The 27,956-nt window shown below is 53.2% G+C and overlaps 1 protein-coding gene and 1 non-coding gene across 3 annotated transcripts; one reads left to right on the top strand and one right to left on the bottom strand.

Moving 5' to 3' along the window:
- The first annotated feature begins 1,165 nt into the window (after nt 1–1,165).
- JUP (junction plakoglobin) lies at nt 1,166–27,398 on the top strand. Of its 2 annotated transcripts, none has more exons than XM_019981834.2 (15): nt 1,166–1,323; nt 13,226–13,441; nt 15,867–16,126; nt 16,361–16,599; nt 17,359–17,560; nt 18,389–18,533; nt 18,660–18,763; nt 20,539–20,877; nt 22,077–22,232; nt 22,441–22,560; nt 24,598–24,748; nt 24,855–24,976; nt 25,768–25,807; nt 26,091–26,256; nt 26,598–27,398. In XM_019981834.2, the coding sequence occupies exons 2-14, from the start codon at nt 13,234–13,236 to the stop codon at nt 26,240–26,242; spliced, it is 2,238 nt and encodes a 745-aa protein (XP_019837393.1). In that variant the 5' UTR covers nt 1,166–1,323; nt 13,226–13,233; the 3' UTR covers nt 26,243–26,256; nt 26,598–27,398. The 2 variants fall into 2 exon arrangements, with proteins under 2 accessions (XP_019837393.1, XP_019837394.1); XM_019981835.2 differs by having other exon boundaries at nt 1,181–1,323; nt 13,229–13,441.
- TRNAG-UCC (transfer RNA glycine (anticodon UCC)) lies at nt 25,139–25,211 on the bottom strand. Its single transcript has one exon. It is a non-coding gene; the product is annotated as a tRNA-Gly (tRNA).
- Nucleotides 27,399–27,956: the final 558 nt, after the last annotated feature.

The raw sequence follows: 27,956 nt of genomic DNA, 5'->3' as shown, positions 1-27,956 counted from the left end.
TAACTAACCCAGACTCTTCCACCACTGAGGGGCCTGCCGCTTCATTTCTTTATGCCAGTACGGATCTCTTTTAGATCTGCTGCCTGACTTCTTCCAAACCCACCGCTTCTTTCTCTTCATCACAAATCATTGCTCTTCTGTCTCTCCCCAGAATATTTGCTTTTGCTTTTTTCTCAGCCCCTCCCCTCTGCTTTGACATTTTATGGCTATGCTATCATTCCACCAGGAGAACGTGTGGTTTGGTGGGCCTTCAAATTAGAAGAGAAATGGGTTCTTGTTTAGAATGTTGTTTAGAATGTGCCATTTTCTAGTTTTGTCATCTCTCTGAAGCAGTTTCCTCATCTTTGAAATGGTCATTTTGTTGCCCTAACAAATTTTCAGAATTGTCATGAAAATTAAATATATATGTAATTAATTTAATCCTAAGATTTAGCAGTTGTCCAAGTGATTTCATAAACTTTCTTTCACTCCCATGAGAGACAGCTCATGTACCCATTTTACAGATGTGGAGAGACAGGGTGAAAGACAAGTAACTTGCTTAAGACCATCTAGCTACTAAGGAGCAGAAGTCAAATCCAGACTCTCTCATTCTAAATCTCATAAGCACACAGTCTTTGGAGAAAAAAATCCCAACCCAGAAAAAAGCCTATGAAATGCTATATTAGTATGTTATTACCACTTTGTGGCAAGGGTGAATAAGCTCAAAGAAGCATCATGCCTGACGCTGAGTTGGCTGGCCAGTGAAGGCGTCTGTCCTTTCCCATGGCGCACCCTGACTCACCTGTTGGGCAGGTAGGGGGAAGGGGAGAGTAATCAGCCTTACCTGCTCGGAGGTAGGGTGGGGCAAGACACACCCCATCCCTCCCGTTGGTTCTTTCCTTAGACTTACTGACAGTTCCTTGCCCAATCAGGAGGAAGTAACCTTCAATCTGCCAATAGGTACGGAGTTAGGATGGAACCTCAAGTTGGAGACCGTCCCTAGGGCCGAGTGGCAGTCCCTGAGGCCAATGGTCAGCGGATAAACAGAGGCGGCGGTGAAAGGGGACTGGACGCGAGACTCCACCCCCTCGATGGGACAGTCTGGCGAGGCAGCCAGTGAGCCCACATCGGCGGGTGGGCGTCTCCCTTAGGGGCGGAGCTACAAGGGGGCGAGAGGCGTGGCTTGGCTGTCAGGTCCCTTCGCCTTTTGTTCGGTTACTGAGTTGCTGCCTTGGCCAGAGTCTGGAGCAGCCGCCGCCCGAGCGCGCCGATCTCAGTTCGCAGCCCGCGCCGGCTCCCATCCCGGCCCGACCCCTACCCAGCCCGGCCAGGCTCCAAACGCAGGTGCGGACGATCGGGGGGCAGGTATCGCTGGGGCGAGGGAAGGGTAGCGAGAGGCCGAAAGGCCGATCCTCGTTGTCTCTGGGCAGGTAAGAGCCGGAGCCAGGGAGCGCCACCCTGCACTGGCGGCAGGGGGCGCGCTGGGGTCCTGGGCGCTGCTACCAACCGGGCGCGAGGTTCGCGCGGAGCGCTACTGGGGGCTCGGGGAGAGGGCGGGGAGGGGTCAAGGCAGGTGCCTCTGGATCGCGCGTCCCCCGGGGCCCGCGGAGCTCTCTCGACGCCGCGTCCCTGACTCTGGCCCTGCCTCTTGCGGGGGAGACTTTCACCTGCTCGGCCTGCTTCCCAGCGCTCACTCTGTAGTCAGGAATTTACTGTTTGGGAAACTTGCTGCCGCTGGTCTCTTTGGGGCCACCCTCACCCCACCTCACGCGTCATCCTCGCTTTCCCTCCCTCTCTACTCCCCCAGGCCTGGGTGGGGCCCTATTGTCTGCGCCCGGTTTGCCCAACTCTGGGGGCTGAGCGCACATTTTCCCAGCGACGCGGGCCCCACCTGCCAAGCAGGTGAGCACAGGAGTCCAGAGGCCCTGCCCTCCAGCTCTGCAAACCCTGTCGGGACTGTACCTGCGGCGCCTCCCTCGGCTCCGCTCCCTGGGTGCCGGGCTCTTAGCTCTGCCATCGGAGGCGGGATAGGACGGCAGTGGGATTGGTGCTGGGCCCGGCTTCCCCGTGCAGCCGGTGTCTGGCACCCGCGTCAAGAACTGGGGTCTGGGCGGAGGGGTCGTGCACGCCTGGAGAATTCACCCGCCCAGTTACCGCAGCTGAGGCTTCCAGAGTGTTATGGGAACAGGACTACCCTTGCTCTCTGTCCTCTTCTTGGAGGAAAATATCACCCCAAACAAACTTTTCAGGAAGAAGTATTCACCGCAGCTTTCCCTGGGGCTTTGCCTGCCTCCTGGCCCGGGGCTTCCCCCAAGGCTTAAGGGGTCCTTCCCGGAGCAAAGTCCCCTCCCCCAGTCGGCCAGGCTGAACCTGGGCTAGTGCCTGCGCTGTGACCCCGTCCACCCTGCCCCCACCTCCATCCTGTTTGCTGGGCCCCTGGGGCCCGAGATGGGGGCCGGAGTAAGGGGGGGGCGGTGGGTGGGCCAAAGGGGAAACAGCTTCTTCCTTCTCTTCCTGCCTCCGGGGACCACCACACCCCCTCGCAGGAGGCCTGCCCTACAGGCTCGCTCCCGATCTCTGCCCCCCTCCCCAGGAATGGGGGTGGGGCAGGGCCGGGCCTGCAGACTGAGGGTGGGGGGAGCGATTGCTCTGGTCTTTTTTTTCCCTGTCCCATCCCCCACGTCATTTAGCTGGCTGGTGACTGATCCGAAAAGCGGAGCGATGGGGCTGGATTTCCATTAGATTTCTAGGTTTTCGAAGGCACATTCCTTCTGGAGGTTTTTGCACCCACCTCCTTTCCTGAGAGAGTTCGAAGGGGAAAGGAGGAAGGCTTCAGCAGGAAGGGTTTCAGGCAGAGCTGCTTTCGCCGCCGCTGCCTACCCCCTCCTCCAGTTTCCTGAGAGCCCTTTCCCTGGCCTCCTTGGGGGAACAGAGTGGGGAATGTAAGAGCCAGGTTCTCCTTCAGTCCTGGGATAAAGGGAAGATTCGGGGGATCAGGGTTGCTTGCTCTGATTTGCTTGGGAAGACCCTTCCTACCCTACAACTCTACCGTGGGGGTAGATGGGAGAGTGGGGGTGAAGGTCAGAACCCTCCCCGCCCCCCAGGAGTGCCCTGGGTCGGGGGGGGGGGGGGGTCCCATGCCTCTTTTGCTCCTGTGGGTGTCACAAGGGCAAGGAGTTTGGGCAAAATAACCTGTTTTCCCTCTTCTCTGTGCCAAAGTGGAGGAGGGGAAGGCGTTGTAATTATGCTGGTTAGATGATTAGTTTAGCTAATCTGGTTTGTGGCTGCGATGAAAAGATAATACTGAGGTGGGGAAGTATTGCTAGGAGGAGCAATACTTACTGGACTGGAAGGAGAGGCGGGAAAAGGTAGGATCCAAGTGGTCATTTCTTGGTAGATCAAACCTCAGCTAGAGTGACAGGATCCCTCTCCCTCCTTTCTCCCGGTCCCACCCCGAGCTCCAGTTACACCCCATTTCCTCTGGAACCTATGTTTGGGCTGCCAAGGATGAGGCTTTGAGACTGCATTGTGTGGAAATAAAAGGGTACCCATCAGGCAGGTACAGGTGAGGAGGTTCTCTCCCTGGCCTGGGAGTGCTTGGGGAAAAGAGCCACCTTAGAATGAGATGGGGGCAGCTGACTCCTGTACAGAAGAGCTGTTATTTGGACAGATGTTACAGTGGGGCAGTTCTGAGCATAGGGATTTAGACTTGGTTTGAGCTAGGTTTGGTTCCCAGCTCAGTCACTCATTTCCCATTGGAGTAGTCACTTCACCTGTCTGAACCTCAGTGATCTCCTGAGCAAAAATGATAACTTAAAAGACTAGGGACTACTTACAAATTCCAAGCACTTTCATTAATTGTTCTCATTTAATCCTTTCGATCATCCCTCTAGGCAAGCATCGTTCACCATTCTACAGGTGAGGAAATGGAAACTCAACTCAAGGGAGTTAAGTAACTGTCCAAGGTTGCACAGCGAGACCTGAGCAGGGCCACAGCTGGTATTTGGGTCCTTTGGCTCCAAGCCCAGAGCTCTTCCTGCTGTATCACTCCACTGAGGCTCTGGGAAGAAATTTTCTGCCATTGCTTTTTTAAGAGTCTCTGCTTGGGAGTCTGGGGAGATGAGAGTTCAAAAGGGCCCAGGATGGTGTGTGTGGGTGGTGAAGGTGGGGGCAGATTTGTCAGGGGTGACTCATGTCCCAGCCTCCAGCCTTCTGAAACCTCCCTGCTCCATGGCTTGGTTTACTGGAGGGGGCTGTTTCCCAAAGGCCAGGGGCTGTGGCGAATGTGTGGAGGAGGTTGTGACAGGGAGAGGAGGGCAGGGGTCAAAGCTGCTGCTGCCTCCCGGCTTGAGCTGGGCAGAACCACGGACTTTTCTGGGCTTGTCCCTGTATAGGAAGTGGGAGTTGTCTGCTTTGCTGGGGGCTGGAGCTGTGCCAAGCAAGTCAGCGGGTGGGGGGTGAGGTGGGGTTGGGGGGAGCTGTTCCCTGGGGAGTAGAGACAAATGAGAGTCAGATTTAGGACTGGGCCGGTGTCCTACTGGACTCTACCAGTCAGTGCTGCCAGGCTGTTCTTGGGCAGGAAGTTGGCTGTCCTCAGCTTTGGAGCTGGGAGCCCTGGGGGCTGGGAGTAGTTTTTCTGCTGTTGAGAAGGCCTTTCTGGTCTTGGGGGTGGGGTCAGCAGAGCCTTGGTCCTGGAGGGAGGGGTTGGTGTCCCTGTCCTCAGACCCGCCTGGCTCTGGCACGTCTGCCAGCTGGGCACCTGACACCCGGATGGACCTGGGAAATGGACCTCTATCTGTGTCAGTACAGCCTGGGTACTGAGCCTATTAGCCTTGGACTTCCAGATCACTTGAGATCAGGAGGGGACCCTAGGCATGGGGAATTACTGATCCTGGAGAAAAGAAGACTGAGGGGACTTGATGTGACAGACGAGGAAAGAGAATGAACTCAGTCCTGGCTGATTGCTACAAAGAGGGTGACAGGCTCGCAGTTTTCCACCCTTAGCTCCCCCAACCTCCCACCCAGAATACAGAAGTGATCAGGACTCTTTTTTTTTAATCTTTTTTTAAAAAAATTATTTATTTTTAATTGAAGGATAATTGCTTTACAGTGTTGCATTCGTTTTTACCAAACACCAACATGAATCAGCCATAGGTTTACCCATGTCCCCTCCTACTTGAACATCCCTCCCACCTCCCTCCCCAAGTCTATTTCTTTTTCTTCCTTTTTTTTTTTTTTCACCTTTTTGGCACGTGGGGGTCTTAATTCCCTGACCAGGGATTGAACCCGCACCCCCTGCGTTGGAAGGCAGAGTCTTAACCACTGCACCACCGTGGAAGTCCCCAGGATGCTTATGGAAGGAATGGAGGCTAGACAGGAAGAAGGACTTCCCACCTGTTAGAGATGAGGTCTTGAGTTGATAAGTAAGAGGGAGATGCCAGTGGAGGCTCAGAGTTGACTCTTCTCTGAAGGGAATGAAGCAGGGCCCCATCCATGTGAGTTGGGGAGGGCCAGCCTACCCCAAGAGAGCAGGCAGGAATCACTACTGTTTAGGGGCAAGTCTGAGGTCTGGTGGGTCCCTGCTGGGGAAACTTTTAGTCTTGTGTCTTTTGGGAGGAGAGACCTGGCTCCGAGAGGGGCAGGGAGCCATGAGCCACTTACCCACTGACCCCTCCGAAGAGAAAGAGCAGTGTGACTAGGGCAAGTCATCAGGGTTTGTGTCTCTGCAAGGGACACCATGAGGCTTGCCTCCTGGGACATGGTTGAATCTGGTGGAGGTCTTGAGAGGCATGGACTGCCCTGATTTCCAGCAGCTTCTTTGGCCAGGCCAAAGAGAAAACTCTCTGACCACTCCCCCTTTGCTCAGCCTCTTGGCACCTCAGCTGTTGGGGGCCCTCAGGGCAGGAAGCTCAGCTTTCTGTGACCTATGGAGTGTAGGTTAATAGGTCAGCTATCTTTCCTCACTGTGGGGACAGCAGATTCTTGTCTCTGGCAAGTGGCAGGCATGGAGGACAACTGAGACAGGGCTGGGCAGTCAATACACTGCTTATTTGGGGGTGAGTGGAGGTTGTACTCACTATGACTCCCCCTCCCGCTTGATTGAAAAAGTAATATCTGCTCACTTTGCAAAATAGTTGGAAAGTTTAGGAAAGTTTATGAGAGAAGAAAAAGTCATCCATAATCCTATCCTTTGAGGCATCTACTGCTAACATTTCTTTCCCTTCTCTTTTCTTAGCATGCTCCTGTTTCTCAGCCTTGCTCTTGGATGATCTCATGCTGTGTATACAATAACAAATTTTAAACAAACCTTTACCCAAATCCTGGTTTTCTCCAGCAAGTGCTGAACAGGGAAGTAACAGTTGGATCTTACTTGCTTTTCCAGGAGGTCAGGCAGCAATCCCTGCAGAATGAAACTCTGGGGAATCACAGCCTGAGGAGTGGACACAAGCTGGGGTTGGGCTCCCCAGGCCCTCGTGGTTGGGTGGGGACAGCAGGCCCTTGGGATTGAGATATGTCGCTGACACAAGTGAGTCTTTAGCGGTTGTTTCCTGAGGCTGGTAAAGTGTTTTTCCATTCCCAGGAGTCTTGGTTTGGGGTCTCTGCTGGTTTGGGATTTTTGCCCACCCAGGGCCCCCAGCAGGGAATGGATCTCCAGCTGGACTGCTCTCCAGGGGAGCCCTGAGGTTCCCAGGGTCCAGCCACCTGGCCGGGCATTTCCCTCTCCTTCAAGTCCCCTTCATTTTCCCACCCTGGTTTGTTTGCTTTGGGCAGGAGCCCAGAAGGAAGAAAATAAACAGCAGCTGGGTCAGCCTGACCTGAACCTCCTCCACCCCCAGCCAGGCCTAGGCCGCTGCTCCGGCTGTCCTCCAAACCGGAAGTGAGGGGTTTCCTCCTGAAGCTCAGGATGGGCTTCTGTGTCTTCTCCTGTCCCTAGAGCCCTGGCAATGGCTGGTGCCCATTTCAGTCTCTGCCCATTTGGAATGACCAGTCTGATGGGGGAGACCACAGTTTTGGCCAAGGAAATCTTGTCCACGGGTGGGGGGTGTTTCTCCTGGAGCCACTAGTCTGAGGGGAGTGGCCTCTCTGGGAAGCCCCAGCCTGACTAGGGGGAGATAGGGCTCTCAAGGGAAGTAGTCACATCTTTGTACTTCTAGAGTCTGTTTCCGACTGTGCTTGGGCCCGCCGGCCAAGTCTCTGCTGGAGCCAGAGACAGAGTGAGGAAGGGTGGGGGCTGGTGACCCTGCAGAGCCCAGCCTCTCCCATGGGGCTGCTATGTAGGGAATGTCCACGCCTGACTGGCCTGCCCGCCCCCGACTGCAGACCACAGCACATGTGACCTAGGAGAGGGGCAGCACTGTTTCTGCCCCTTCCCCTCCCAGGATCTGGATATAACTCATCCTCCCCAACCATACCCTGTCCTCCAACCCCAGGGGCTCTGGCCTAGGACCAGGAGGCAACTCCCCTCCTAGCCCTTATCTGAGAGGTCAGGGAAGAGAAGCTTGGGTCTTAACCTTGGGTGTGCATGCACGCTAAGTCGCTTTAGTTGTGTCTGACTAACTGCGACCCTATGGACTGTAGCCTACCAGGCTCCTCTGTCCACGGGATTCTCCAAGCAAGAATATTGGATTGGTTGCCGTTCCCTCCGGCAGGGGATCTTCCTGATCCAGGGATCGAACCTGTGTTTCCTGCATTGGCAGACAGGTTCTTTACCACTAGCACCCCCCTGGGAAGCCCCTGGGGTATTGGCTCCTAAAAAGCAGGCTGGCTGCCAGCTACCTTACTGGGCCCATCTTTGCTGGCCCCTCTGCAACTTCTTTGCTTTCCTAATGGAAAGACACTTGCCTGGGTTGTTCCTATCAACAGAGGCCTTCTGCTTGTACCATCCACACAACTTAACAGTGGTCTGAAGAAAGCAGTGTCTTGATTGTCTCCACTTTATTTTTGGCTGTGCCGCTCAGCATGTAGGATCTTAGTTCCCGGTCCAGGGATTGAACTCATTCCCCATGCAGTGGAAGTGTGGACTCCTAACCTCTGGACTGCCAGGGAAGTCCCTGTCTCTCCACTTTACAGAGGAGGAATATGAGGCTTCAGGAAATCACATGACTTGCCCAAGGGCACAGGGCCAGTGTGAGGTGAGGCTGGATGGAGCTTTCCCCTGACTGCACCCTGTCCTCGGTCCCCTTCCTCTGTCACTGCCTGAGCCCGTGAGCTGCATCTACAGAGTCTGACCTCTGGCCCAAGGACCTTCTGGAAGCCCTGCCTGCTCTGTTGCAGTGCTTCTGAGCCAGGTCCCAGCACACCGCTCGGGCAACCAATTCCTGTTCTGATTTCCAGATGTGTGATTGAAACTTGGTGTCATACAGCCCAGCCCAGCTGGCGAGGGAAGGAGCCTGTAGCTCCGGTGGGAGTTTTTAAATTTATTTTTAATTTTTAAATATTTTTGGCCGTGCTGCAGTGCACATGGGATCTAGTTCCCTAACCAGGGATCGAACCTGTGTCCCCTGCAGTGGAAGCGCAGAGTGCTAACTCCTGGGGAAGTCCTGGGATTTATTTTTTTATTTCAGAGGTGGGCTGCACCCTGCCAGGACAGTCTTGGATTTAGAGTGCCCAGTGACAGCCCACTGGGTTGGCCATGCAGAGGAGGAGGCAGGAGTGGAAGGCAGTGTGCCCCAAAGCATCCTCATTGCTTGCTTGCAGATTCCTGGCCAGTATGGGCCAGTGGGGGAGGGGTCCTTTGCACCCCCTCTCCAGAGCCCCTGTTTTCTCTTCCTGCCCCTTGCGAGGTCCCCATCCCATCCTGTGATCTCTGAGCTGGCTTCTTCCTCCTGTGTCGCCAACAATAGAACCACTGCTAAACAAAGCGCCCCCATTCAGTTCAGAGCCCCGCCCTGTGTCTGGCTCTGCCCGTCTCCGGCCAGGGTGCCTGGGCAGGGCCCACGTCTGTCTCGCCTCCTTCCACCCTGGCTCTGACCAGGGGCATTGTGGTGGGTCTCCAGATCCAGGGCAGAGCAGGGTGAGACCAAACTGGGTGTGGCCTCCTCCGCCCTGGGAACTGCAAAACCAGCATTTTGGTTTCTTGTGAGAGAATTCCCCTGATTCTCCTGGGGAGTAGGTGAGAAGAGGTGGGGTTGCTTGACAGTCCTGCCTGAGGTCTTACTTAGATCTTTCCTGTGCTGAGAGTAACTCCCTCCACCATCCTTTCTTCATGAAGAGTTCTGGTGTGTCTTCTCTGAACTGCTTTCTACCTCTGACCTTGCCCACCCTCAGCCTTTTCTTGACTGTCATAGGAACTCTGACTTTTTATGCCTAGAATCTTAGATATCAACGTTCCTCTGAGATCACCCAGGCCACTCTTTCTGTGGATGAAGCACAGAGAGGGAAAGCTGTTGCCCAAGGACACACAGCAAGTTGCCAGCAGAGCTGGGACTAGAACCTGTGACTCCTGATTTTGGAGCAGCCAGTGCTTGGCTCCACCTATGCTCCCTTCAGCTCCCTGCCTCCGGTCTCTCTGCAGGTGCCTGGCATTCTTTCCCTGATTCCAGGGTTTCCCCTCTGCCCCCAGATGCCCTGTTAGGAGCCAGGGGAAGAGGCTGGTTGGCAATGAGGCAGAGCTGGGCTTGAGCAGAGCACCACTGTTTTTCAGCGTGGCACTTGTTCCCTCATCTGGAAACTGGAATGATCAAATGCTGACCAGGGTTGCTTCTAGGAAGCATGAGATTCATTTGCTAATTAAGACACACGCCCCTGCCTCCATCCTTCCACTATGGTGGATCCTTTGACCTCCGTGAGGCTTCTGGCTCATTCTAGGCAGTTGTCCAGCCCTCAGCTTCTCTTAGCTCCAGGCTTGGGCTGGTCGGGGTGCTGAGGGGCCTGCTAGGAAACACCTCTCTTATGGCTAGCCTTGACCTCAAGGGTCCCTTTGGATCTGGGGCCAGCGAGTGGATTGTTCCTTAGGTTCTGGCCAAGGCCCGCATCTCTCACTTGGCTGAGAAGCACCAGGGGTAGGTGATGGTCTCTACTGGGAGCAGCGTTTTCTGGCTCAGATGGGCTATTTTTACTGATAGGGCTGGAGATACCCAGTTTTGTTTTTCTAATAACTCACTATAGAATAAACAAGAAAAATTATACAATCATCTCAAGAGATGTAGAAAGATCATTTGGTACCATTCAGCATCCATGGCACACAGGCCTGGAACTCAGCCCCAGCAGGGCCTTCCTTCTGCCTCTGAGTGCTAGTTTGAAATCTTTTTTTATTTTTGGTTGTTTTTTCCATTGGAGGATAATTGCTTTACAATATCGTGTTGCTTTCTGCCCTACATTAACATGAATCAGCCACAGGGAGATGTCCAGTTTGTCCTCAGCGAATCTGGCTGAGGCTCGGCGGCCAGATGGCAGCTCAGCTGTCTGCCCGGCAAAGTGGCCTTCGCAGGGTTAATGCAGCTGTCTTTACTGACGCAGTTTCATCTTCCTTCTCTGGGCTCGGATGTCCAAGGCTTCCTGCCTGAATTTTCTCCCTGGGGGCTGCTCGGAGACAGGCTTTCTCCTCCCAAACTCTCCTGTGTTCTCTGTCTTGTCTCTCCAGGGAAGGCAGGAGTGCTGGGTGGGCAGCGTGTGCTTAGGGCAGGGGCGAGGGGGAGGGCTCCCCCTGAAATAGCTGCATCGGCCTGGATAGCAGCTGGGCACATCTGGCGGCACTGAGCCTGCTTCTGTTTATCAGCCCGAAACTCTGAGTCACTTGGGGTGATGGGAGGAGAGGAAAGAAGCTCCAGGGAGTGGGCCTGGCTCCTGCCTCTGCCTGTTCCAGGTGTGCTTATAGGCAGGGGAGGGGAGGGGTCACCATAAAAGGCAGGGAAACCTGAAGGATCATTGGCGTCCTCCTGGGAGGTGGCGCTGGGCCTGTTCGGGAAGACATATCTGTGGTGACCTTTGTTCCCAGCAACGGACAAGGCTCACCAGCCACCGCAGCCTCGTCCCCAGCTGGTCTCCAACGCAATGGGACAACGGGTTTGAGGTGCTGGGTGCTACCTCCCCTCTGGGTGGGCCAGCCTGGGGTCTACTTGCCATCTGAGGCCACACTGGGTGTGCACAGACCACAGACAGGTGTCACTCACGCCCAAGCCTGGTCCCGGCTGTCATTTCTCTGCTGTGCCCCCTCACCCGGTGGGGCCTCAGTTTCCCCATCTGTAAATTGGGAAGAAGAGCATGTCCTTTGAAACCCACTTGTGAGGATGTTGGTTGTCTTGAAAGGCACCAGGTAGGCCCTCACCGGGGTGCAACTTCTCTCATCCCTTTTCCTGGCTGTTGGACTCTGGAGGTCAGCACTCGAGACAAGGGAGCTGGACAGACCAAGCAGGAGTCACCTTGCTGGTACAGAGTCAGGCCCAGCTATTCATGACCCTCAAGTGTCCCCAAGTTTCTGAATAGTAGCAGTGACTCCCCTGAGGCCTGCTCCACCCTGAGGTGAGAACACATCCTAGGGGAATACTGATACCCAGGCATGGCCACCGACATTGAGCACCTACTGTGTGGCCAGGTGCCCAGCTGGGTTGGTGGTGGGAGGTGGTGCTGCCCCATTTTACAGATGAGGATGGGGGTTCAGCTGAGCTGTGAATGGCCCGGGAGTATGTGGCTGAGGTCTGAACTGGTTGGTGGGACTCAGAATTCTGCGGAAGGCTTCTAAGAGCTGGGGTGCCAGAGAGATGGGGTTCTTAAGGCCTGAGCCTCTGGGGTCACTCCTGATCCTGCCCCATATGCAGAAGATTCTGGAGTCTCTGAGGCTCCCAGAGAAACCTGTCTGACTGCTTCCCTGCCCCACCTGCTTTCCCAGTTTCCCACCCAGTGCCTGGGGTGTAGTTGCCTCACCTTGCAGCCCTTCCCAGGAGTCCCAGTGAATGGGGGTGGGCCTTCGGGACCCTAGAAGTTGCTGGAGGCTCTGAGTGACGTCTCTTGTCTTGGGGGTTTGGGGCTGTGGGCCGCAAGGTGAGTGAGCCCGTTACTGCCAAAATCTGGCTTTCTCTGCCCACTGAAAGTGAAGTCACTCAGTCGTGTCTGACTCTTTGCGACGCCGTGGACTGTGGTCCACCAGGCTCTTCCATCCATGGGATTCTCCAGGCAAGAATACTGGAGTGGGTTGCCATTTCCTTCTCCAGATCTTCCTGACGCAGGACATCTTCCTGACCCAGGGATCGAACCCAGGTCTCCCGCATTGCAGGCAGACGCTTTAACCTCTGAGCCACCAGGGAAGCCTGAATTTAAAAATACAGAGATAGAGCTTAGAGGAAATAGAAAGGTAGCTTTAATCCTCAGCCGGCAGAGGGGGAGAACACAGTAGGTTTGTGCCTCAAGAACTGTTTCCCCCTCTTCCATAAGGAATCTGAAGGGTTATATAAAATGAAGGCTCGCAGTCAGGGGTAGGTGATGATAAACAAACGTATAAGGATTTTGCGTCCTCTTCTTGCATTGTTTCAAAAGTAGTCATAGGCTGGCATCAGGTAGCCCGGTAATTGGATCTGGTAGTCCCAGTCCCAAAGCCCAGGAGTTAAGGCCATTGTCTTTTGTGTATTGTAATGTGGCCTTCTTTCTATAATGCAAAAAGAGAAAACTACCAGGTGTGGTCTGCAAAGAGAGTGCTGTGAAGGTGAGCACCAGATACAGGATGTAATTAGCATGAAATCAAAGGATGATAGGCACAAAATATAGCTTAAGCGGAGTTAGGGGGCAGAAAAGCAAACTTAGACTACAGGTTTGTTGTTGTTCAATCACTAAGTTGTGTCTGACTCTTTGCGACCCCGTGGACTGCAGCTCCCCAGGCTTCCCTGTCCTTCCCTGATTAGGAACAGTTAAAGTGAAAACTAGGGGTAATCTGGCCTGCTCACTTTATGTTCTTTGTTCTCAGGAAAGAAAAGAAAAACTCATTCTTTGTTCCTTTTCACTGCAATAAACCCAGGGCTGGGTTGGAGCATCTGGCCCTTTAAGGCACCTGTCTCCGTGGGGTTCATCCCACCCTGGGCTGGAGGTCAGGACAAGCTCAGGACTCACACCGGGTGTCCCACCCTGGGTAGTCCTCCCTGGGTTTGGTTCCTTGTGCCTCCCACCCTCCTCCACAGCCCACTGGGGCCCTTGGGGCCATGGTTGGGGGAAGGGGTGATGGGCAGGGCCTGGGTAGAGGCTGGAGATGGGGGCCGAGCCAAGTGATGGGATGTCCCACCTGGTCAGCTAATTTCCTGCCCCTCTTCTGTGTCCCCAGCAGCCACCATGGAGGTGATGAACCTGATCGAACAGCCCATCAAGGTGACCGAGTGGCAGCAGACATATACCTACGACTCTGGCATCCACTCGGGGGCCAACACCTGTGTGCCCTCGCTCAGCAGCAAGGGCCTCATAGAGGAGGATGAGGCCTGCGGGCGCCAGTACACGCTCAAGAAGACCACCACCTACACCCAGTCGGTGCCCCCGGGCCAAGGTCAGGACCCCTGGGGACTCTTCTGTGGGGCTATCCCAGCAGAAAAGCAGCTGGCTCCTGGAGGGAGGTGAGGGTCAAAGGAGGCAGACCTCAGGAGGCTCCCAGTCTTCTGAGGGAGGCTCAGCTCCGGTGCTTAGACTCAGCAGTCTGAGGGAGGAGGCACAGCATCTTCACAGCGCCCCTCCATCTGGGAGGGAGGCAGATTCCCATCCCGTGAACCTCTAATAAGAAGGGGAGGCATAGACCCTGCACACCAGTCTGATGGAAGAGGCATGGTCCTTGCCTTCCACGAACGTACGGAGTGCTAAGGAGGCACCCTGCTACCCTCAGGGAACCCAGAGGCTGGGGGAAGACACAGTCCTTTTGCTCAAGTACACAGTGGGGGCAGAGCCCAGTTGTGGGGCTTGGTCAGAGTGGGGATGCCTGCCAGCCCAGGGTGCCCTGCCTGTCTGGGGGAAAGGAGGGTCCAGTCCCATCTGTAGCCCACAGACGGCTCTAGGGCCCTGAATGGTGTGGTATGGTGAGCCTTGGGAGCTGGGGAGGGTGGAGAACAGGTGGTGGCAGCCCGGGCCACTGCAGTGCTCAGCCTCTGCACCCCAGGGAGCTCCTCCTGACAGCATGCAGAGGCCTCTCCGCTTGGCGGGGCCAGGCATTGTGTTGGTTGCTAAAGTGCAGATTCAAGGCAGGAAAGCCATGTGGATGTCCCCTCCTTCCCAACTAATGGGAGTGGGGAACCTCTGTCTCCCTCTCCTCTGGGCTTTGGGACACTCACCAGGGCAGGGCTGCCTGGGAAACTGGGATACCTGTCTCTGGGACTTCCAGACTTACCAGGGGGTGGAGCCTGGACTGAACTGAGAGCCCTTCTCCTATTTTGTGAATCCCACAGTCCCAACTTCCCCTGTCATCCATTGTATTCTATTGGGTGACCCTCTGGGCCTCTATTTGCTGCTGCTGCTGCTGAGTCACTTCAGTCATGTCCGACTCTTTGTGACCCCCATGGACCGTAGCCCTCCAGGCTCCTCTGGTCATGAAATTCTTCAGGCAAGAATACTGGAGTGGGTTGCCATGCCCTTCTCCAGGGGCTCTTCCTGTATCTCCTGCATCTCTTGCGTTACAGGCAGATTCTTTACCACTGAGCCACCGGGGAAGCCCCTGGGCCTCTATTTAGCTGACCATATAATGGGTGAATTGCCTCCTTTGGGGAGGTTGAGGGTGTAATTAGAATCATGAGATTTCAGGGTTGGAAAGAGACAGAGGTTGTATCATCCTACCCCTACCTGATTGTTAAGGGAGGGGCATAGAGTCAGGGTTGGGTTCTGGAGTCAGGCTGTCTGGGTTCCGGTCCCAACTCGGGTTCTTATAACCTCTCTGTGTCTCAGTTTTCCCATCTGTAAAGTGGAGATAATAATAGTCCTTGCCTTGTAGGGTTGTAAGATTAAATGAGAAAAATATAAGGACTGCACTTAATTCACTGCTGGGCACACAACAAGTATAGGCATAGGACTTCCCTGGTGGTCCAGTGGTTAAGGCTCTGCGCTGCCAATGCGGGCGACACGGGTTCAATCCCTGATTGGTGAACTGAGATCCCACATGCTGTGCAGCATGGCCAAAAGACCTTTAAAAAAGTATAGGCACAAATTTTTTTTTTTTACAAATTGAAGATTTGTGATAACTGCATGGATCAAGTCTATATGTGCCATTTCCCCAGCAGCATTTGCTTACTTCATGTCTCTGTATCACATTTTAGTAATTCTTGCAATATTTCAAACATTTTCATGATGATTCTCTTTGTGATGGTAATCTGTGATCAGTGATCTTTGATAATGCTGCTATGACTTGTTGAAGACTCAGATGTTAGTCATCATTTTTTGGCAATAAAATATTTTAAAATTAAGATATGTACATTTTTTAGACACAATGCTATCACACACAAGATACTATAAATAGTGTAAACATAAGTTTTACATGCAGTAGGCAACCAAAAAATTCATGACTCACTTTACTGCAATATTCACTTCTTCATTGTAGTGGTAGGGAACTACGTGTCTTTTATATATTATACATTATATAACCGTAATATCTTTTAGGTATGCCTGTACTCAAAAAATGTTCCTTTTAATAATAATAAACTCTGACCTTATTTTTAGTGATATGTGCCAGGCACACGCTCCTTTCTTTTAAGAACAATTCACACCTATCATGTCATTTAATTCTCATAAGAATTCCCTGTGATGAACAGAACAGGAGGTGCCCCATTTTATCACTGATGACCTGAGGTGATGATGACCTCCTCAAGGTCACTGGTTAAAGGCAGAACTGTGAGTGGTGGACTGGAAGTCAGCCCAGAGAGCCCAAATGGGATGCCTGCTCCCCAGTGTCCCCCTGCCCGCTTCCTGCAACTCAGTCCCTCTTTGCTGGCCCCCAGGTGACCTGGAGTACCAGATGTCCACGACCGCCAGAGCCAAGCGGGTGCGGGAGGCCATGTGTCCCGGTGTGACAGGAGAGGACAGCTCGCTGCTGCTCACCACCCAGGTGGAGGGGCAGACTACCAACCTGCAGCGGCTGGCCGAGCCATCCCAACTCCTCAAGTCGGCCATCGTACATCTCATCAACTACCAGGACGATGCTGAGCTGGCCACCCGGGCCCTGCCTGAGCTCACCAAGCTGCTCAATGATGAGGACCCGGTCTGTGAGGGCCTGGCCAGGGTGGAGGCAGGACAGGGAGGGGAGAGTCAGATGTCTGTAGGAGAGGGCTCTGCCTGGGGTGGAGAGAGGTCATTTCCAGAGCCTCATCAGTGGGAAGTCTGACCCAGGTCTGTCTGAGCGTTGTGGAGGTGTCTCCTGGCCCTTCCTGCTCACAATGGCAGCCGTCTCAGCCCGTCTGCTCACTCCCTCCCCTCCTCCTCCTTACCCCCCAAGGTGGTGGTGACCAAGGCGGCCATGATCGTGAACCAGCTGTCGAAGAAGGAGGCGTCTCGGCGGGCGCTGATGGGCTCGCCCCAGCTGGTGGCGGCTGTCGTGCGCACCATGCAGAACACCAGTGACCTGGACACGGCCCGTTGCACCACCAGCATCCTGCACAACCTCTCCCACCACCGCGAGGGGCTGCTTGCCATCTTCAAGTCGGGCGGCATCCCTGCCCTGGTCCGCATGCTCAGGTACCCACCCCTACTCCCTGCAGGAACCAGGGGTGTCCCCTCCCTTGGACTTCCCTGTCTTCCATAGATTTATTGAGCACCTACTGTGCCAGGTGCAGAACCACGCCCAGTCCTGATGCTCAGCTGCTCACAGCCTAGCGGGGGAGACAGGCAGGTAACTCTCAGGTTATTTATCAGGATACAGTGTAGATGACGGCAAAGGTGTGCCCAAGATTGGTCAGTGGAGCTCCAAGAAGCTGTTCACTCTGATGGCAGGGGTTTGACAGAGGAGTGGACTTTGATTGGTGTAGATGACGGGAAGAGTATTCCAGGCAGAGGGAACAGCCTGTGCAAAATCCCTTGCCACCTTTATCTTTCCCTGCCTTGCAATGTTGAATAGCCTTTTTCCTGATCCCCATACCCAGCTGCAAGTTCCTTAAGGGAGGAAATACTGATCTTACTCCTGAGTCCCTTGCAGGCCTTTCTAGCATGATGCCTTCCACATGGCAGTTACTCCAGTGTCCAGGGGACCAACTCAGTAGGGACAGGTGTGCTTAGCACCGAGCTGGGAGTCCAGAGCAAGAGGAGTCATGGTCTCAGTGGAGAGAGGAGAGGTGCTGCGTGCTCTGTTCATAGAGATGAGACTGGACTCAAGGGACAATGAAATTTTAGTAAAGAGGTATTTCCATAGAGGTGTCAGTACTGGGGAAGGCTTCCTACAGGAGGTGACCCACATTTACCTGGAACCTGACTCACGTGAACCCTCTACCCCAATCCCAGCTCCCCTGTAGAGTCGGTCTTGTTCTATGCCATCACCACGCTGCACAACCTGCTGCTCTACCAGGAGGGTGCCAAGATGGCAGTGCGCCTGGCAGACGGGCTGCAGAAGATGGTGCCCCTGCTCAACAAGAACAACCCCAAGTTCCTGGCCATCACCACCGACTGCCTGCAGCTCCTGGCCTATGGCAACCAGGAGAGCAAGGTGGGCTGAGCCCTGTCGTCCTCACACAACAATGTGCTTCCTCCAGTTCTTCCTGCCCCCAACCAAGACCTGCATCCCCATGCCATCCCCCTCCATCCAGCTGCAGCTTCGGGTCACTGCTTCCTTATTCTTTTTAGGTTAAATGTATATATGTAAATTCTGATGTCATGTTTCATCATACTACTGAATATTTTGAGGATAAGGGAAAGAAAAATGATCCTCACACAACCATGTGCTTCCTCCAGTGCTTTCCTGTGGGCGTTTTTTATACAGCTGTAGTCATAATTTACAACTTGGCATGTTTCCTACTAATGTATGATATTAAAATTATTATTATTGCTTTTTTGCTACTCTGTCCTCAAAACCACCCTTTATAAGAGCAAATAACATTTCATTAAATGGAGACTCCAGACTTTATCCTGAGGAAGGGCATTTAGGTTGCTCCTGATCTTCAATTTTTATGAACAATGCTATAATGAACATATTCAAGACACAGCTTTTCCCAAAAAGTAGGAATTTTTTTCATCAGTAGGGTTAAGGATTTTTAATATTTCTAAGCTTTTACAAAAATTTCCAGGTACTTTCCAAAAGGATTGCCTTACTTACAATGCCATCAGCAGCAATGTATGTTAGTAGTCTCACCTCATCCTTGCCAGCATTGTGTATTATCATTTCTTTCAACATTTGGCTTATTTAGTAGTCACAAAAGCTATTCAGGTTTTGGATGAAGCTCAGTAATAACAGCTCTGTCACCTACCCTCCCTTCCGTCCTTGTTCCTTGCCAGAGACCCCATCTGTCTCACACTCATTTCCCCCCTCCCCCCACAGCTCATCATCCTGGCCAATGGAGGACCCCAGGCCCTCGTCCAGATCATGCGCAACTACAGTTATGAGAAGCTGCTCTGGACCACCAGCCGCGTGCTCAAAGTGCTGTCCGTGTGTCCCAGCAACAAGCCTGCCATTGTGGAGGCTGGTGAGTACTGCAGCCCGTGAGGATGGCCCATGTAGCCAGGTGGGTGGGGGCGGGGCCCCTGATCAGCCACCAGGCTCAGTCCGCTGTGCTCCCCTGTGGCTGACATGTGCTCATCTCCTACCCCAGGTGGGATGCAGGCCCTGGGCAAGCACCTGACGAGCAATAGCCCCCGCCTTGTGCAGAACTGCCTGTGGACCCTGCGCAACCTCTCTGATGTGGCCACCAAGCAGGTGAGGGAGGTGATCAGGCCTGTGTCCCCCTCCTCAGCTGTCTTTCTGCATCCAGCCTCCTGTCTGGGAGTCTGACCTTAGGAGCCTGAGACCCCTAAATCTTGCTCCACTGTGGCTGAGGCTGGACGTGCCCTTCATCCCTTTAGCTAAAGGCTCTAATCCCTCTGAGGGGTTTTGGAAGAGGACTAGAGGAAAGGGGCTGATGGTTCCAAGCAGGGGTTCAGCTGGTACCAGAGGAGCAGTTATGCCCTAGACGTTGGGCAGGGAGCAGTAGTGTGCAGGCGATGGCTTGGGGGCCCTGGGTGGCTAAAAACAACTTAAGGAAAAATGCAGTTTCAGGACAAGTCTTCTGGTTCCTCCTTTAGACCTGTCTGTCATTGCTAAGAATTACATCAATGTTCTAGGCTCAGTTAAGCACTTGGGACACTGGCTTCTTTACCCCTTTCAGTACCTGGAGGTAGAGTGTGGGGCTCGTTGTTAGCTGAAGAAACAAAGGTTCAAGTGGTACATATATACAATGGAATATTACCCAGTCATTAAAAAGAATGAAATAATGCCATTTGCAGCAACATGGATTGACCTAGAGGTTGTTATTACACTAAGTGAAGTAAGTTGGACAGAGAAAGACAAATATTATATGACATCACTTACATGCAGACTCAAAAAAACGATACAAACGAATTGATTTATAAAACAGAAACAGACTCACAAACTTAGAGAATGAATTTATAGTTACTAGGGTGAAAATTGGGGGGCAGGGATAGATTGGGAGTTTGGGATTGACATGTGCACACTGATATATTTAAAATAGATAATCAACAAGGACCTATTGTATAGCACAGGGAACTCTGCTCAGTACTCTGTAATGACCTAAATGGGAAAAGAATTTGAAAAATAATAGATACATGTATATATAACCGAATCACTTTGCTGTACAACCAAAACTAACACAACATTGTTGATCAACTATAATCCAATATAAAATAAAAATATTAAAAAATTTTTCAACTATATCCAATATAAGATAAAAATGAAAAAAAGAATATTTTCAACTGTACTCCAAGAAAAAATAAAAATTAAAAAAAAAGAAATTTTTCATGGGCAAAAAAAATGAAGAAGAAATAGAAACAGGCTCAGGGAGTTAAGAAATGGCCTTGGTCATGGCTAGTAGACAGCAGAGTTGGGATGTGAACTCAGGACTGTCTGTCCCCAGCGCCTGGGGTTCTTATATTCTCCCACAAGGCCCACGTGGCTCTCCCTGGGAGAAATGAGGTTTCTGGCTTAGGGATGTTTCCTGAAGGCAGATTTGGCTTGGGGACCACTGAGTGTGCAGCAGCAAAGGCCCAGAAAGGGAAGAAGCATGTAAAAGTGGTTCAAGTGGGCCACTGCAGCATGGCTCAACAGCTTCATTCTGGCCTAGGGGCCTCCCTCGGCCTGAGTCCAGTCCTGTTGGGTCTGAGGACCCAGAGGAGGAGTCGGAGGGGCTGGAGAAGAGAGCATGGGCTTAGAGATAAGTTTGGGTTCAGATCTGGCCCATGAGCTGTGAGTCTGTGAGCCAGGCCCTCAACCTCTCTCAGCCCCAGATCCTCCATGGGTAGAACTGCCGTCTCACGGGGTGTCGGCAGGATTGCAGGACTGAGATTCTCAGGGCCCAGGGAGTCTGTACTGAGTGGGCTGGAGACCCCCACTTAGGCCATCTCGCTCCCCTGGACATACTCGGGAAGCCCCTGCGTTTGGGGTTTTCCCTCACTCTCCACTGCTTTCCCCAACCCCAGGAGGGCCTGGAGAGCGTGCTGAAGATTCTGGTGAACCAGCTGAGCGTGGACGATGTCAATGTCCTCACCTGTGCCACAGGCACTCTGTCCAACCTGACATGCAACAACAGCAAGAACAAGACGCTGGTGACACAGAACAGTGGTGTGGAGGCGCTCATCCACGCCATCCTGCGCGCGGGCGACAAGGATGACATCACGGAGCCCGCTGTCTGCGCCCTGCGCCACCTCACCAGCCGCCACCCCGAGGCCGAGATGGCCCAGAACTCCGTGCGTCTCAACTATGGCATCCCAGCCATCGTCAAGCTGCTCAACCAGCCCAACCAGTGGCCACTGGTCAAGGTACTGCCTGCTGCCCAGTGGGGCCAGGCGAGGGGAGGAGCTCTGAAGACAGTATTAGAGCCTCCACAGTCCATGGTGGCTCTGCTCCCGAGACCCAGAATCCTCCTATCTTGTAGCTTGGCCATCAGTTAGAATAGAACTTCAGAGTTGAAGGCGCACAGGACCACCCTGGGTGGTCTCAATTCAACTGCAGGCTCAGATTCGGTAGGCCTGGGGTGGGCCTGAGACTCTGCATTTCTAACGAGTCCACAGGTGATTTCGGTGGTCCACGGGCCACAGTCATTATGCTAGAGGGTCTGGACGCTCAAAGTCGTCCTCATATGAATGGATGGGTGAGGTCACCTCATCCATGTATTCTAGCCCCGGAGAAGTGGAAAAGCCCTGAAGGGCTGGCAGCGACCAGAAAGTGAGACCACTTCAGCCCATACTCAGGAACTTGTTCCTGTGGCCACGCCTGGATGGAAGGGTGTCAGTACTGTGTCATGTGTCCTGCTCAAACTCAGGAAGGATGCTAAAGAGACAAAGGGTAGAGAGGGTTCTGGTGACACTTGGTGTCTGCCATTGGGAGCCAGGGAACCTGGAGGCTGCCTGGGTAGAGGACAGATGTGTCAGTTCCCTGTCACAGACAGGGGAGGGGAGGGTGAGCCCGGGCAGAGCTGTAGGTGTGTGACATCTGGTGCCAGAGTAAGGGAGCGACTATAGACAGGGTCTTGTCAGAGGTCACCAGAGCCAGCTGGCAGGGTGGGAGCCTGGGGCAGAGACCTCGTTCCAGATCCCACTGCTTCAGCTGGATTACATTGTGAGTGTCACCAATACAGGAGGCTTTCGGGTCAACCCTAGCGAGGACTCCCTGATAATCAGAGTTTGGGAACCATCAGAAAAGCAAGACTATATTGTCCGTGAGGGAGCGTTAAGAGAGAGGGAACAGGGGTGAGGGTCAAGGTATGGGGGCTGGTGGAATATTCTGGAATGGAGTATCATTTTAGCAAGGGCTATTAGAGTCTGACATGAGGAACAACAAGATCATATGGAATAAGGGGCATGGGCTGGGAGAAGCATCATTCTCTGGAGACCTTCCAGCACATCCATGGCTGGCCTGGGGGAGAAGAGACCAGGGGGAAGGAGGAGATGATGCTGGAGAAGTGGGATCCTCCAGATGTCCACGAAATGCCCTTGACGGGTGCCCTTTTTCTTGCCAGGCAACCATTGGCCTGATCAGGAATCTGGCCCTGTGCCCAGCCAACCATGCCCCACTGCAGGAGGCAGCGGTCATTCCCCGCCTTGTCCAACTGCTGGTCAAGGCCCACCAGGATGCCCAGCGCCATGTGGCTGCTGGCACACAGCAGCCCTACACGGTAAGTGAGCTGCTGGGGCCTGTGACCGCCCGCCCTGAGAGTCTGGCTGCCCTCTGTGCGAACATGTGTGCACATGAGCACGTGACTAGGGAGGCAAGTTGCCATTGAGGCAAACTCTATGGACCAGTGAGGTTTGTCAGTGTCCTGGAAGGGGGTGACCACTCCCTAGGCTCACTGTTGCTATACCCCAATGGCTCTTCTCGTGCAGGATGGTGTGAGGATGGAGGAGATTGTGGAAGGCTGCACTGGAGCCCTGCACATCCTTGCCCGGGATCCCATGAACCGCATGGAGATCTTCCGACTCAACACCATCCCCCTGTTTGTGCAGGTGAGTCTGGGGCAGGTGGGCAGGAGAGGTTTCCCCCAACCGTTGCTTTACCCCACTGCTGAAACGGGAATGTTTGAGGCAGTCTGGGCCAAGCATCAAGAGGTCTTTGGAAGCATTTGGAGAAAAGTGGCCACACCAGACGTGATCACTTAGCAAACTCCAGCATGGGAAAGGCTTTCCAAGCTCAGAGGTAAAGGAAGAGTCCACAAACGCAAACAGCAAGTATTCTTAGTGTCAGAAACAACATTAAGGTTTTAATGTCAGAAATAGCCTAAAACCATTAAAAAGTAAACAGCAAACTGGAAAAATATTTGCAAGCCTCGCAACAGACAAGACTTTAATATCTTTCATATAAAAGGCTCATTAATAGTAAACCTCAGTAGTTATCTACAGAGAGGCACATATAACTCCCAGGTGGTTCATAAACAAACAGTGCTCTATCAACCCCAGGAGTTTAAAAGAAAGGAAGCCTATCCCACAGGGAGAGCCCATTTTCCACTATCAAATTGGCAAAGAAAAAAAAATGGGAGTGCTTTGTGCTGGTGAAGATGCAATAAAATGGGCAGTCTTATACCCTGCTGGTAGGAAGACAAGGTGGTAAAACCTCTCCAGGAAGCAACTTTGTGATGTGTATAGACAGCCTTGAAAATATTGGTATTCTTTGATCAAGGAGTACAGGTCTGGGACTCTCTATGAAATAACATAATGTAATTTAAAATGTGGCATAAATGTATATGTGCAGCTGACAATTGCACTGTTACTAACAATAATTGAAAATTAACTGTCCAGTGATAAGAGAATGGTTAAAAAAAGAATGGTCCACTATATCATGTGGACATAGACAATAGTGTTCAAGAATTTTCAGTTTTTGAATTTTTTCCCTTTAATTATTAATGTTCAGAGTAAGGAATTTGTGCTGGTAGCTACTTCCACTTGTGATGGATGAGGTTTTTAAATTTCCATTGTTGTTTTGCTTTGTAGCATTCTCCTTCTCTCTTGAGTACCAGTATGAACTCATAAATGTTGTTTGTTTTTTGGCCATGTTTCTTCTCAGGCTGGCAGTTAGTTCCCTGAACAGGGATCAAACCCAGGCCCCCTGTAGTGGGATAGCAGAGTCTTAGCCACTGGGCCACTGGGGAAGTCCCTGAACTCATAGATTTTTAAGGAAAAGTTACTGAATAATATGGGGAAATGCTTTATGCTGCAAAGTCTGATTAAAAAACAGGAATCAGGGACTTCTCTGGTGGTCCCATTGGTCAAGACCTTGCCTTCCAGTGCAGGGGATACAGATTTGATCCCTGGTTGGGGAGCCAAGATTCTACACGCCTTGAGGTCAAAACAAAACACAACAAAACATAAAACAAACAATATTGTAAAAAAGAAAAAAAAAAATGGTCCACATCAAAAAAAGTCTTAAAAAAAAGAATCAAATATGTGTTTATGACTGTGATGAAAATCCAATGGAAAGAAGCTGTGTCTGAGTAGAGGGTTGTGGCGGTTTTTTTAAATTAAAAGAATTTTTAAAAAATCTTTTGGCCTTCACCCTACTCCAGTGCTTTTGCCTAGAAAATCCCATGGACGGAGGAGCCTGGTAGGCTGCAGTTCATGGGGTTGCTAGAGTCAGACACGCCTGAGCGACTTCACTTTCACTTTTCACTTTCATGCATTGGAGAAGGAAATGGCAACCCACTCCAGTGTTCTTGCCTGGAGACTCCCAGGGACGGGGGAGCCTGGTGGGCTGCCGTCTATGGGGTCGCACAGAGTCGGACACGACTGAAGCGACGCAGCAGCAGCAAGGCTTATAGAATCTTAGTTCCCCAAGGAGGGATTGCACCGACGCCCTGGTATTGAAAACAGAGTCTTAACCACTGGATCACCAGGGAATGCCCTGCGTTTCCTTTCTTTAGATTTTACTTAGACTTATCACATTTTTTACTATGAGCTTGAGTTATATCCAAAACTGGGAGGCGGAGATTGGCAGGGTGGTGAGGTGTGTTGCTGGCTCGCCTCACGCCCACCCCGCGCCCCTCTCCCCAGCTCCTCTACTCCTCGGTGGAGAACATCCAGCGCGTGGCCGCCGGGGTGCTGTGCGAGCTGGCTCAGGACAAGGAGGCGGCCGACGCCATTGATGCGGAGGGCGCGTCGGCCCCACTCATGGAGCTGCTGCACTCGCGCAATGAGGGCACCGGTGAGGGGCTGGGCTAGGCGCAAGGGGGCGAGCAGGGTGAGGAGGGAGGCTGGGGGAGGTGGAGGCAAGCACCTGACCTGCCTGGCCTGTCCTGTTCCCTGCTCAGCCACCTACGCCGCTGCCGTCTTGTTCCGCATCTCCGAGGACAAGAACCCAGATTACCGCAAACGGGTGTCTGTGGAGCTCACTAACTCCCTCTTCAAGCACGACCCTGCCGCCTGGGAGGCTGTGAGTATCCTGGGTTGGGTCGCAGTGTCTGGCTGTGCAAGTTGCATACTGCACAAGGACAGCACTTTGTCGGGTGTGTGTGTGGGGGGTGTTATCATCTTGTCAGCTTCATAGATTTTAATTTTTTTTTTTTTTTTAATATGCCGAATGGGGGAATCTTAGTTCCCCGACCAGGGTTTGAACCTGGGCCCCCTGCAGTGGAAATGCAGAGTCCTAACCACTGGATTGCCAGGGAATTCCCAATAGATTTTAATTTTATAATTCAATCATTTATGACCGTTCCCAGCAGATGAAAGTAATAGGTTGGACCATCTACTGTTTTTGACCTACAAAATGGCAATTTTATGTTCAAACTGATATAAAGTGTTGGGGCAGGAGTGCCTTTCCCTAACTTGCACAAAGGTGCTGTTCCAGGCTGACGGCTGCCCTGATCCTGCGAGGGGCTGCTCCTGACACCCATTCTTTAGTCCTCTCCCGGCTACTCCCCTCCCCAGGGCTGCCCTAATTCTGCAGGTGCCTCCAAGGGGTCTTTGCTTTTCCTTTGGCCCCTCTTTATCTGTTGTTTTTTGGTTGCACAGCATGTGAGGTCTTAGTTCCCTGACCAGGGATCAAACCCGTGCCCCTTGCATTGTAAGTGTCTTAGCCACTGGACCACCAGGGAAGACCTCCTTGGCTCCTCTAGAGAAACATCTCTTGCTGCTCTTCTCTCCCCACCTCCCCCGCCCCAGTTCAGAGCCTGTGTTTCCTCCCTTCCCCTCTCCCCTAATGTTTCTCTCTGTCTCCGTCCTCAGGCCCAGAGCATGATCCCCATGAATGAACCCTATGCTGATGGTAAGTGGGTGCAGAGTTGCTCGGGACCCTGGAGTGCTGGGGCACAGGGGCGTCCTGTGTGGGTGTGTGTGAGCGAGGGAGCAGCTTTGTGTCCCCAGGGCCAAAGGACCAGTGAAAGTCACCATAGTGTTCACACCAACTCCTGGCCAGGTCCCTGACTTGGAGTCCAGGTCCCTAAGTGGGGGTGGGGGGGTCCGGCCCACTGGGGCAGGAAAGGGTGGAAGGTGTGGCTGAGGGCTGTCCAGACCCTCGCAGAATAGCCTGAGACCCTTCTCCTCGCCAGACATGGACGCCACCTACCGCCCCATGTATTCGAGCGACGTGCCCATGGACCCACTGGAGATGCACATGGACATGGATGGGGACTATCCCATCGACACCTACAGTGACGGCCTCAGGCCCCCCTACGCAACTGCAGACCACATGCTGGCCTAGCTGCCCGGACCCGAGTATGGCGCCCCCTCCCCCTGCTTTGCAGCTCTCTCTCCCCCTGTGGGCTGCTGAGACTTGGGCTTCCCTTCCCTTAGGACCTCCTTCTCACGGGAGGCCTCTCAGGCTTTCCCTGAAACCCTGGCTCCTTTAGGGGGGAGCAAGCGTGGGGCCTCTGGGTGCTAAGCTGTCCCAGGGAAGGCATGCCTTGCCTGCCTTGTTCTATTATCTTTGCTCTGGGCAGCGAGTTCCTGCCCCTTCTGTGGATGGTGGGCGGGTGACGCAGGAGTGGCACGAGCTCCCAGGGGCCACGGACCTGGCCTAACCCTGTATCTTTGTCTGCTCCCCCCCACCCCCCCAGGTGCGGTTCCCCATCTGAGAGGTTCTCCGTGCAGGTGATGGGGCCAGATAGCCAAGTGCCTGAACCCGGGCAGCAGGGCTGCAACTTCCTGCGGAGCCCCGTGCCTCCAGAGGTTCTCTGTGGGGTCTTTCTTGGGATGGTGATCTGCTCCTGCTTTTCTATTCTGGGCCGTGGGTCCAGGGCCCGATAACCTGTTCCCACCCCTGAGGCCCTGGCACTAAAACTTTAGACTCGAGGCACCCACCTTGTCCCCCCCCCGAAGCTCCCCTCTCCTCCCAGGCTGCCCATCTCCAGTGGCTTGGGCCCCACAGCTCTGGCTTCTGATTTGGTCACTGAACTCCAACTGTGCTGAGCCCCCGGGATCTTCAGGCCCCAGGTTCAAGGCCAAAAGGCCCAGAATCCAAAGCTTGTCTTGGAAAGTTCAGGGATCCTCTGGGAAGATGGGGTGGAGACATGGAGAGATTGTTCCCACTTCAGGACACTGCCTGCTTCCTCCCCGGGACACTCAGTTGGCTTTGGCCCCTCCTAGGGGAGCTTGGGGACAGCGCCCTGGAATCTTCCTCCCGCCCACACAACTACTCTAGCTGACCCCTGAGAAGTGCTCTTGGCTGACCCCTCTGGTGTGCGGTGAGGGGCTTTCTCTTCCTCTTCCTGTTTCAAACTCCCCACCACCACCTCCTGCACACGGGTGTTGGGGGCTGGGGGAGGTCCCAGCAGAGTTTTATTATGATCGCTTTATGTTTTTGGTTATTGGTTTTTTTTGTATAGACCAAAGCAAAGAAAATAAAACTAACACACTGATCTGATGGAGTTTGTTTGAGGGAGAGGAACGACAGGGACGGAGCTCCCTTAGCCTGGTACCTCCTCAATGGCTGGACCCTGAGTGTCTATGGCCACCTTGTGTGTAGAAAAGGCTGGGGGTGGGGAGAAGCGGAGAGAAAGGAGCATCCATGAGCTGGAGTTGATTTAATTAATACATATAACTCAAAACCTCAGGAGGGGTGAAGAGCTGACTAGAGGTGAGTCCCCCCTTTGAAGGACACCAGGCCATATTTGTCTCTTCAATGGGGAACCTCTTTGCTGGCCTCTCAGTCTGCAGCCTGCTCTTCCCCTTCCCCGTGCAGCCTTAATGATCACTGGCTGATTTCTCCTGGGCAGAACACTCCATGTGGCCTATGGCTTGGAGACCAGGTTCCTTTCTGGTCTGTGGTGGGCCTGGCCCAGCCCCTGCCCGCCTCCCCTCCCCTGTTCCTGCAGCCAGCATCTTCCAAGCTGTTTCTTGACTCCGGATCTTGGCCCATGCTGTTTCCTCTGCTCTCATTTTATCCATCACAGTGTAACTGACAGCTTATGTGATGG

This window comes from Bos indicus, chromosome 19, assembly GCF_029378745.1.
Source record: "Bos indicus isolate NIAB-ARS_2022 breed Sahiwal x Tharparkar chromosome 19, NIAB-ARS_B.indTharparkar_mat_pri_1.0, whole genome shotgun sequence".
Taxonomy (NCBI): domain Eukaryota; kingdom Metazoa; phylum Chordata; class Mammalia; order Artiodactyla; family Bovidae; genus Bos; species Bos indicus.
The sequence above is the reverse complement of the archived record's forward strand: the minus strand, read 5'-3'. Positions and strand labels throughout refer to the sequence as shown.